Source organism: Corapipo altera, unplaced genomic scaffold (assembly GCF_003945725.1).
Source record: "Corapipo altera isolate COAL_440 unplaced genomic scaffold, ASM394572v1 0, whole genome shotgun sequence".
NCBI lineage: Eukaryota > Metazoa > Chordata > Aves > Passeriformes > Pipridae > Corapipo > Corapipo altera.
Window position 1 is genome coordinate 59802297 of NW_020884872.1, and position 11722 is coordinate 59814018.

Genomic DNA, 11722 nt, shown 5'->3' on the forward strand with positions numbered 1-11722 from the left:
GAAATGGTAGCTTCCCCGGGGAAAAAAAAAAACCAAAAACAACAATCATAAATGAATATTCTGATTCTTAAAATGTGGCATGGTTGCAGACATGGAAGCTTTGAAACTTCAGTGAGCTCATTTCATTATTGCTTACCAGTGATTGATTCGAAGACTGGATTAAATAAAGTTAAAATTTCAGATCAGCATGATGCTGTGCAAGGAGCTTGCTGTTTGAATCTGAGCTTAGCTCTTACAGTGGTGCCTTTGTTCCTGGGTCTGCAGGGATCCCCAGGTTGTAGTGGCTTTGGGTAGAACTGAGAACTTGCCTCTGCTGAGCTGTTCACAAATAAGGAACTGCTGAAGTTTAGTAAGCAATTTCAGTTAATTAATAGCATCACATGAACTTTGTGACATTTCCTTAAATGAATTTGAGTTAGACAGTCTTTGTTTTGCAGACATTGTTTTGCAACTTTGTAACCCTGTAACCAAAGGAGAAGGTTAATTACAAAGAAACATTTCAGTATTGTTGTCTAAAGGGATTATATGTAGTTTTGAATAATTTTATTTCTCCTATGGTAATTGCAACCATATCCATTTTTAATTGCCAGTTTTGTCAATGAATACTAGACAGTTTTCTTCATAGCTGTGTTTGTTCATTGAACCAAATGAACACAGCTTCTGAATTTCTCCAGTGGGAAGATCTGCATAGTCTCAGGATGTTTCTCTGGTTTCTGTACTACACATCAGACATGAAATGTTTTGGTAAATGAAATGTAAACTTAGATAAAGTTGGATTTTGTAGTCTTTCAAAACCACTGTTTAATTATTAGAGTTGACTGGCAAGAAAGGGATGCTTGAAAGATAATATCACCTTGGTGCCTGGCAGCGTAGAACCATTGGGATTGATCATTACTTTGAGGATACCATAGTTTACAAAAAAATTAAGTGAATAGTAAACAAAAGAAAGTTAACTGATCGTAAGCAAAAGGGTACAAGAGCTGTGCAACCACATAAGAGCTCGGTTAATGTGTGACTTGAACTCAAGTAACTTCATCTTGTAAGGTAGGTAAATCCTGCTACAATACAGGCTTCACATCAGAGGCTGTTTTTCTAAAACCAAATATATGTATTTTTTTACAGCTGCAGGATCCAACTACTTTGGAGCTATTTGACAGAACTGTTTGCCATCTGGATTAAGTTGTTCTTTGTCTCGTGTTTTGTAGGTTGAGATAAAAATGAAGAAGCCAGAAGCTGTAAGATGGGAGAAGCTGGAGGGCCAGGGAGATTCTCCTAAGTTGAAACAATTTACACCAGGTTTGTTCTCTGAAAACTATTAAGTATTACAGGGTTAATTTGTATTGCTTGCAGTTATTAATAGTTTTATGCTAAGCATTGTTAATAAAATCATAGTTTCATATCTGCAATGAAAAGCCTAATATTCTTGTTTTCACTGCTAAGAATTGACAGAAAAAGTCTGCAGGCCGCTATTGAAACGTAGGTATTAAATTTAGTCATAACTTTCATTAATCTGATGGATTGTTAAGGATATATGCTTGTCATTAATTCCTCTGGGGTTGTCTCTTTGGCCATCTCTTTTGGTCACTGTTTTGCAGTTCTGTGTATTGTTATGCGCACTGTTGCTCTAATAAGTATTATTTAATTAAGTATTGCGTTTCTCATGGAAACGCATGCACCTGCCTCCAAAGATGTACCTAAATTAACTCTAGCATGTTGGAATATCAGAACCATGCTCGATTCTGCGGATAGCGGATGTCCTGAGCGTCGTTCTGCCCTAATTGCCCATGAACTGGCTCATCTCAACATCGACATTGCTGCTCTCAGTGAAGTTCACCTTCACGAGGAAGGCAGCCTCAGAGAACATGGAGCTGGTTGCACACTCTTCTGGTCAGGTAAACCCAGAACCGAAAGCCATCTCTCAGGAGTTGGCTTCATGATTAAAAACTCCATTGTTCCTAAACTCGAAAATCTGCCGACAGGTCACGCTGACCGAATTATCTCCCTACGCCTTCCACTACACAACAAGCAACATGTTGTCCTCTTTAGTATATATGCCCCAACTCTCCAAGCTGACCCTGCCGAAAAAGATAAATTTTACACTGACCTGCACCGCCTTACCCAAAAGGTTCCTGGAGGTGATAAGATCATTATCCTTGGTGATTTCAACGCCAGAGTAGGTAAGAACTTTGAAACCTGGAAAGGAGTATTAGGCAAGCATGGTGTTGGAAACTGCAATGATAATGGTCGCCTTCTGCTAGAATTCTGTGTGGAGCAGCAACTCACCGTCACTAATACTGTCTTTCAGCAGAAAAATAGTCTGAAGACAACCTGGATGCATCCTAGATCCAAGCATTGGCACCTCATTGATTATGTCTTGGTGCGACGGAGGGATGTCCGTGATGTCCATCAAAGCTGTGTGATGCTTAGTGCAGAATGTCAAATAGATCACTGACTTGTGCACTGCAAACTTAACTTCAGTTTTTAAGTTCAAACCTAAAAGGGGCAGTATCCCAAGGAGGAGACTCCAAGTTAACAATCTCCAATCAGCCACAGTGAGAGACAGATTCCAGGCAAACCTTCAAACTAGGCTCGAAAACCATTCCATATATTCTACAGATTCCTCTCCTGAAACAATTTGGCACCATATTAAAAACAGCATCCAGCAGTCCTCTGAAGAGACCTTAGGGTTGTCCTTCAAGAAGAACAAGGACTGGTTTGAGGAAAACAATCAAGAGATCGAGGAATTGTTGAGGAAGAAGAGAACCGCTCACCAAGCACACCTTGCACTGCCATCCTGTCACGCAAGAAAAACAGCCTTTTGTCTTGCATGCAGCAAACTTCAACAGAAACTTCGTGACATCCAGAACAAGTGGTGGATCAATCTAGCTGAGAAAACTCAATTATGTGCAGTTAGAGGTGATCACAGAGGATTCTATGAGGCCCTGAAAACAGCATACGAGCCTACATACCAGGTCCAAAGCCCCCTACTCAGCGCAGATGGTCAATCACTTCTGACAGATAAAACCTCCATTCTGAATCATTGGTCTGAACACTTTCAGACTCTCTTCAGTACTAGCCGTGTAGTTCAAGACTCAGCAATTCAGTCCATCCCACAACAACCGGTGAAGGATGATTTGGATATTGCCCCCACTTTGGGAGAAACCCTTAAGGCCATACAGCAGGTGAAAACCGGCAAGGCAGCTGGGATTGGTGGAATTCCACCTGAAATCTGGAAACATGGGAGCCATGCTCTCCATGTTAAATTTCACGAGTTTGTGGTGCACTGTTGGGAACTAGGCGAATTCCCATCAGACCTTCGTGATGCAGTCATCATCACTTTGTATAAGAAGAAAGGAGTTAAATCAGACTGCTCAAATTACTGTGGTATTACTCTGCTCTCTATTGCTGGCAAAATTCTGGCAAGAATACTTTTGAACAGATTAATACCCGCTATAGCAGAAGGAATTCTACCTGAAAGCCAATATGGTTTCAGAGCCAATAGGAGTACCACAGACATGGTATTTGTTCTCAGACAACTGCGAGAGAAGTGTAGGGAACAGAACAAAGGTCTCTATGTAACCTTTGCTGATCTCACCAAGGCTTTCGATACTATGAACAGAAAAGGTCTATGGCAGATTTTGGAACATTTAGGATGTCTCCCCAAGTTCCTTAAAATTATCATCTCACTTCATGAGGATCAGCACAGCCAAGTCAGATATGGTGATGCACTTTCTGAGCCCTTTCTAATTACCAACAGTGTGAAACAAGGCTGCGTTCTTGCACCAACTCTATTCACAGTCTTTTTCAGCATGATGCTCCAAAGGGCCACAACAGACCTCGATGATCAGGATGGTATCTACATTCGATACCGTACTGATGGAAGCCTATTCAGCCTAAGGCAACTGAAGGCCCACACTAAGACCTTAAATCATCTTGTCTGGGAGCTGCTCTAAGCTGATGACGCCGCCCTTGTCGCCCACACAGAAGCAGCTCTGCAGCGTTTAACATCCTGCTTTGCAGACGCTGCCGAGCTTTTTGGGCTGGAAGTCAGCTTAAAGAAGACAGAAGTTCTCTATCAACCTGCACCTCAGGAAGTCTTGCATCATCCCCATATCACCATTGGCCAATCAGAGCTTAAATCAGTCCAGCAGTTTAATTACCTAAGTAGCCTCATCTCCTCGGGCGGTAAGATTGACCGAGAGATAGACAACAGGTTAGCAAAGGCATACAGTGCCTTCGGAAAGCTTCATGAAAGAGTATAGCGTAATAAACACTTGAAGAAAAGCACCAAGATCAATGTTTACAGAACCATTGTGCTGTCTATTCTTTTATATGGATCTGAATCATGGGTCATCTACCACCACCACCTGCATCTCTTAGAACGCTTCCGTCAATGCTGTCTCCATACAATCCTAAACATCCACTGGTCAGATTATGTGACCAATACATCTGTTCTAGAACGAGCAGCAGTCACAAGTATTGAGGCCATGTTGCTGAGAACACAGCTGCACTGGGCAGGGCATGTCTCAAGGATGAAGGACCACCGCCTCCCTAAGATCTTGCTTTATGGTGAACTTGCCACTGGCTACCGCAAGAGAGGAGCCCCAAAGAGGAGATACAAGGACTCCCTGAAACAACATCTCAGCCTTGGCCATATTGATCAACATAACTGGTCTACTCTGGCCTCCATTCGGGAGGTCTGGAGATACACCATCTATAACACTGCTACTTCCTTTGAGAAAGCACACAGGATCACTCTCGAGGAGAAAAGGCAACACACAAGGAACTGTCTCTTGCAGAAAATACCACCTTGCAGAATTTAAGGAGTCTTTCTGCTGTGCCTTTTACAGTTGGACATGTCTATCTCGTATTGGCCTTATTAACCATCAGTGGGCTTGTAACAAATGTGGATAGAACCTTTCCCAAATCTTCGTTTGTGAAACCCAGCCATGATGATCTCATGGAATTTAATACTTTGGAGTTTTTCAAGGCAAATTAACAATCTGTCTTTGGGAGAATTTGAATTTCCTGCTTTATTGATTTCAGATATTTTTTGAAATTTAGCTCAACTTTTCCTATGGTTCTGGGCTGCTGTTTGGGTTTTTCTGTCAACCTCATTTTGACTTTAATTATCTGTGTTGCTGTTGTCCAGCTTTTTTTCATGTTAGGTAACTAAGTTATGTAACTGTTTACTTAAAAATAAACTTTTGTACTTCTTAGTTTCCTTTATTTTTGTTACTGAGATGCTTATATCATTTAGGAGGAATCCATTTGCATTTTCATGTTCCATTATCATCTCTGATTCATCAGATACATATGTGTCTGTGTTCTCTGCCGCCCTAAAAGTCGTGAGAAAACGTTTAGTTAACTAACACTTCTGTTTTCAGATACCCAGCACTTATATCCGTCATCCTCTCACTATACAAGGAACTGGGACAAACTGGTAGTTGAAATCAAAGAAGAGGAGAAGAATGAGAAGTTAGAAGGAGATGCTGCATTAAATAAACTATTTCAGCAAATCTATTCAGATGGTACAGATGAAGTGAAACGTGCCATGAACAAATCGTTTGTAAGTCTTCATTCTCTTTTCCTGAAGAAATGTGTGACTTTTGCACATTGGCACAATTTACTAAACTTTGCATCAGTTGGCAAGCCAAGCCATCAATTGGGCCTATAATGAATGCCTATGGTTCTATTGGAGATATTGGTACAACAACTCTCATTGAAAGCTACAATGTTGTACACTAATGAATGTGACTAAGTCCAAGGTTGTGCTTTGTCACTGGTCTCTTCATTTCAATCAATGTTATCAAAGGAAACAGAGCGTTTGGCTTGTATAGAGCTTGAAAGGATCAAATTCCTCTTGATTACTTGTATCTACTTTAATTTGTAGTCATCACAGGCAAGAACATGACTCACCCTTCAAAAGTTTCTTGTTAATGAAGTAGCATCTCACTGTGTCCAGTACTGATAACAGTACTCTTGAGCTGAAGATGATGGCTTTGTCAAACTTTATTCTGTATGGACACAGAATTCTTGTGTAATCACTACTCTTTGAAGCTTACTGTGAAATGTGGCTTTTTTATTACTAGAGTTCTCTAGAAAACTAAACAAGTTTTCTCCTGTGTTGCAGATGGAGTCTGGCGGCACAGTTCTGAGCACCAACTGGTCTGATGTTGGTAAAAGGAAGGTAGAAGTAAATCCTCCTGATGATGTGGAATGGAAAAAGTTCTAATCCTATTTTTGATCTTTACCATCCGTGTGTTGCCATAGTCATGTACTGACCACTGTATATGGACATAGTATTCTTGGATTCAAAGCACTGAATGTTCCCTTGAAAACAGAAATTGTCTTTACATTTTGTGTGCTCTAGAAAATTCTTCATCCACAGATGTTAAAGATAGATTCAAAAGTGGAGCCCTATTTTTGTCATCTCTGTCTAATTTCTGGAAATTGAGTCAATCAGTCCAAATTTTCTACCGCCTTTATCAGCTCTACTCTTTGGGATAGGGTGATCTCTAATGGCTGGTCAGGATTTCTGCCTTACACTTGGTGTTTCTGTTCAATAACTTATTAGATCTTGGCAACTTTGGGTAAAAACACTTTTCAACAACAGTGTTAAAATTGTTTGCTCTTTAACTCTGCTAAATAAAACTGTAAATACAACTTTTTCTATACGGAAGTTGCTTTATTTCATTTTTAGTGTTCTTGGTTTTTGTTGGGGGAATCACTTAGAACATATAGTTAAGGATGTGAATACACTGCTTAAAAAAAACCTGGCATGTATAGTAGTAAAATGTGCATTCAGGGAAGAGGATGACATTACTATTCTTGATGCAGACACAAAATACCCTCTTTTGGAGTTCTTCCCCCTTGGCGATAGATAGCTGTAGTCATAAGTGATGGAAGGTAGAAAATTTGGTGTGACTGGAAATTCTTACAGAAAAATGGGTCCTCTGTCTGCCTTGTGTATTCCAAAAGAAGGATCTTTTGCAATTGCCTGAAAACAAAGACAACAAGCAGTTGCTTTAAGTTCTGTAATTTCTGAATACTGGAGAGTGTTTAGAGAAGAACCTCTATGTCCTTAATTGTGCAGCTTTTTTTGTCATGACCAAATTGTAAATAACAATATATACAGAGAATATTTACAAAAGAACTGGGAGTGTAAGTACTGTCTATGTTTGTACTACCTAGATACAAGTCTAAAAGGCCATATAGATGCTCAAAAACCACTTGGACATGGTCCTGGGCACCTGGCTCAAGGTGTCCCTGCTTGAGCAGGGGTGTTGGACAGGGTGATCTCCAGAGGTGCCTTCCAACCTGAGCTGTTCTGTGAACAGTGATTCTGTGAAAGAGACATGAACTCACAAAGTTGTCCTAAACATGCCTAGTCCATGGGCCATTGTCTTTTGGGAATTCAGAGATACCTAAATATTCTCTGATCATAGAAAACACCATGAATTGCAAATATTGACAGCACCCTGAAAGCCACTTCATTCCTTACTAACCATTGGATGCTTCTCTAAGTTTACTACTTTTCCTTGCTTTCCTAATTATGTGCGGTTTTCCTGATTGTTTGTTACTCTACCTGTTTTCTTTGTATTGAATAGGTTAATTTACTGCAGTGTGAATTGGAGGAGCTTGGTATAATATAAAGGCTGTTAGAACAGGTGTTTGAATAGAACAAGTGAAGTCTGCAGCTGTTCAGTAATTAATGATGATTGAAAACTAAAGAGGAGGAAGGAAGGATGTATTCTGTCCTTTCTGAGGAACGGGAATCTAGATTTTGCAGTGATGCTGGGAAAGTGCAGTGGCTTTTTTCCTACTATTGTTACTATGCCTGTACAGTAGAGAGATACCATTATTTTAAAGTCCCACAAATCCCAAAAAGAGAGGGTTTTTTTGCATGTACGCTGTAGCAATGAACTTTAGATAGTCATAGTGGGCAGCTGTAGCTGTGTCTACAGTCTTGACATAACTGCAGTTTCTTCAGGCACTCTGATCCTGATTATCCTATAGTGCAAGCTGGGCAGTGGTTTCTTTTGCATCACTTCTGGATTCAGAATTGATTCGTTTTTTCCAAAGCTCAAATTTGATAACCTTCAGAACTGAATGTCACACTGCTCTTTGAACACTATGAACTGGGGTAAATTGGATTTAGGAATGACTTTGTGTGTGCCTTACCTCTTGGCACTTACTGAACATCTGCTTCTTGGAAGAGTTTCTCGAAGAATATACTTGTGGCCTGTTTCAGTGATTTGTTAGCTTCAGTGGAGCTTTTCTTGACCTTCAGAGAATTCTGAGTAGCTCAACATGTAGAGCATTTGCCATCCATATGGGATGCTAACATTGAAGTTGACTTGATTTGGGATAGGTACTTGAACTCAGTTCTCCTGGATAAGTGCTTTGCTGCTTTTTATTTATGCTCTGAAAAGCATTTCTTCCTTTCTAGTGTAGAAGGAAGACAAAAGTCTGAGTGCTTCTCTTTGTCAGAAAATTGGGTTCTTGTCTCCTGGCCAGCCTTGCTTTATAAATGTCATTTGGAGCACTTAACAGTGCTTAGCAAAGGCTTGCTATGGGCAAAAGCCTAGATAAAAATCTCTTAAATAGAAATTAAAAAGTAATGTGAGGATATTTTCTGCCAATCAAGTTGCTCTTACTTACTGAAGAGAACACAGTAGAAGTTTCTCTGTCTACTTTCACTTACTGAAAGACCATGGGAGTATTTCATCAGATAAGCACAATGTATTCTTGTATTAAGTGGGTACTGTTTCACTGCTTTGAGATTCAATTCACTTAGCTTAAGGCAAAAAGTAAAATAAAATGCATTGATATTTATGTACTCCTGAGGCATATGTAATGCAAATATAATGCTTTAGCTTCAGGCTAAAACTTGTAGCAATCAAGTGGTAGAGCTCCCTGTCCATCTCAATCCTGTAAACCAAGTTTGCAGGTCTAAACATAATTCTGTCATGTTTCTGAGCACAAGCAGATAATCTGTGTGTGTTCCACCTTAGAATTTAGGTGAACTTGTAATGCAGCTCTTTTTGCCTTTGGGAAAGGGTAATGTGAAGATGCGTGTGTTGAATTTTTCTTCTGTTTGGAGGGGATTGGATTAAAGCAGTAGGCAAAATTTCCTTACAGAGCTGGGGAGAAGGTGCTTCATGAACTTTGTGAACAGTATGTTTTGTTCTTGACAAAACGCACGCAGAACAGTTCCAGAAGCCCTAGGTCCAGAGAAAGCTAGTGGGAGCTTGGAGGTTGAATAGAGGACAGAGTGGATAATGTTTTAGTTGCATTTAAACCTCTTGAGGGTTTCTTCCCCCAAGCCTTTTGTCATCTGTAAAGAGTACTGTCTAGAAGACCCAGGTAGTTTCACCTCAGTGCTCTGATTTGTGCATCTGTTGCAAACATGGGAACAGGACAGTGAGAGGTAACAGTAGATTTGCCATTTAACACCACAGGTGGGGTTACTGTGCTCCTGGTCTGGAGGAAGAAGCCTGTCTGTTGCAGCTTAAGGCTGTCTCTCTCATCTTTGGTATAGGTACAGTGTTTATAAAAGATCACTGAAACTTCCTTGGAATTTGTTTGTGCTGCAGTAGGAGTGAAGTGTTACATGAGAGGCAGAAGACAGATTCCTTCCCCTACCCCCACTTCCATGCCTCCCAGCTTCTTATTGATTTTTCAATGTAGATACAGGTGGAGGGTGATTCCTGTATCAAAAAGGACAAAGAGAGAGACTCTGGTTCATTTGTTTTAAGTGGGGAGAAAGCGAACTGTAGGTTCAGAAAAGAGACTTCTGCCTTCCCATCACTGGCTTTCAGTCTTTTTAACCCTATGGCATTGCTTCCCGTTTTCCTTCTCTTTTCCACCAGCCTGAAGTTATCCCCTTTTTCTGCTCTAATCTGTTGTGCCATCCTAATCCTCCTAGTACACAATCACATGGGTAATTAAGTTTTAAGGATAGTAGAATTGCAGTGCTCTGACAAACATCCACCCACCTGTGATGGGAAATACTGTTGATGACAAGGTCGTTCCTCTTTCTCTCCTTCCCTAAACTTTGGCCAAAAGGTTTCTTCTAGCACAGGGTCAGATTGCAGGAAAATCCCACCCCCTCCAAATGCTGACGTGTTGGAATGCCTTTAGTGTGCCAAGGTATTATGTTTGTGGTGGCACTGAAAAACTTCAGCGTGGGTAGTAAATACTGTATAGTAGTGAATCAGATTGCTCCAGATAGTTAGAGCTGGAGTCTGAGCCACCACTGCAGGGAATATCACTGTGTCTTTTCATACTGTTGGCTTGTTGGTTTTATTGTTGTTCCTGTGTCACCTCAGAACTTTTCCTTCAAAATTAGATGATGTGCTGAAGTAAGACTTTTCAACCTTGCTGCACCACAAGATCTTTTTCTTTCCTTGAATCTGGTATGAAGGTAAATAGGAATTTGCTTGTTTGAAGCTTGAGTTGAGGATGGCATTTTGTCACATATCTTTTGGAAATGGATAAATTTTATGATCATTCGGGCTTTGTTGGCATTGTGCATACAGAAGTGTTCTTGAGACATACATGCTGTATGTGACAGTTTAACGCATCCATGAGTAGGATGCTTTTTTTACTTCTTGCATGCTTTCTGACTGCCTATAGAAAGCAGCTGATGCAAGCTTTTGTTTAGGAAGAAACAATTTTGTTAAGAATGTGTAGACAGGTAAATCACCTACAAAAAGGTTTTTTGTGTCTTCAGAAGGAGACTTTGTTTTATGGGGGGAGACAGAGAGAAGCAGGTCACAGGTTGCCTCAAGATGCAAGACAGCAACAGTCTAGTTCAGCTATAGTCATATTTCCCTCTTTTTTGCCTTCAGTGTTTCACTTGCTGATCCCCTTCCTTTCCTCTCTAGACAGTTCTTGAATGAGTATGTAAAGGAATTGTTACAGTTTCTACATTGAAAAAGGCACAGAAAGCGATTGTTGTTTTTCAATGTATTTGTTTAATGTGCAGTAAAAAAAAAAAAAAGGAAACCTGACTTTTCTAAGCATATGAATGACATACTGCTAAAACAACATAATGATCAAGGTCATTTTCAGTTTAAAAAGGAGAAACTGAAATTTAACAGGCCTTGAAATCCCACTTTAAGAAGTTTATAATTTAAATATTTCAAAGCGAGTCTGTCCTTCAGATTAAGGGAAGGTGAAGCTTACATTAAAAAAGCTACAATAGAACAAAATACTGAATTCTAGTCTCATTCTCATTTAACACTTTGCTTTTTAGATATGCAGTTTAGCATTTCACATGAGGTTGTCTTTATTTTCTTTAAGCCATGATTATGTCAAATTAATTCCTCTTTTCTGTGTGTCACACAGTGTTAATAACATTACTGGGCTTGCAACATCTCAAGAGCTGTTTAGTCAAAAAAGTGAATGCTCTAGAAAGTGAACTTTAAGGAAAAATGGTCCCTTTTGTTTATAAAGACCATCTAGATGGCTCCATAAACTCGGTGGTAGGGTTCAGGATTTATAGTATGGATGAAGGCAGTATAATACCTCTGTCTTTGGTTTTCAAGGCTAGTCAGTACTAAGTCATTCCATCTTTGAGTGTTTTGGCTTAGAACCTTCCTTAGAGGTTTAACATGTAATAGGATCAATCCCAATAATTGCAGAGTTTGCCTAACCAAAAAGGGTGAGATGAGAAACCCTTTTCTTTTTTCTTTCTTTTTTTTTTTTTTTTTCC

The 11722-nt window shown here is 39.8% G+C and overlaps 1 protein-coding gene across 1 annotated transcript in view; it reads left to right on the top strand.

The window, feature by feature from the left end:
- SUGT1 (SGT1 homolog, MIS12 kinetochore complex assembly cochaperone) overlaps positions 1–6677 on the top strand; it is a 28944-nt gene extending 22267 nt beyond the window's left edge. The window contains exons 11-13 of the mRNA XM_027650008.1: positions 1206–1296; positions 5388–5569; positions 6134–6677. Of these exons, the coding sequence (XP_027505809.1) occupies positions 1206–1296; positions 5388–5569; positions 6134–6235 (375 nt within the window). The 3' untranslated portion in view covers positions 6236–6677. The remainder of the gene's footprint in view (positions 1–1205; positions 1297–5387; positions 5570–6133) is intronic.
- Positions 6678–11722: the final 5045 nt, after the last annotated feature.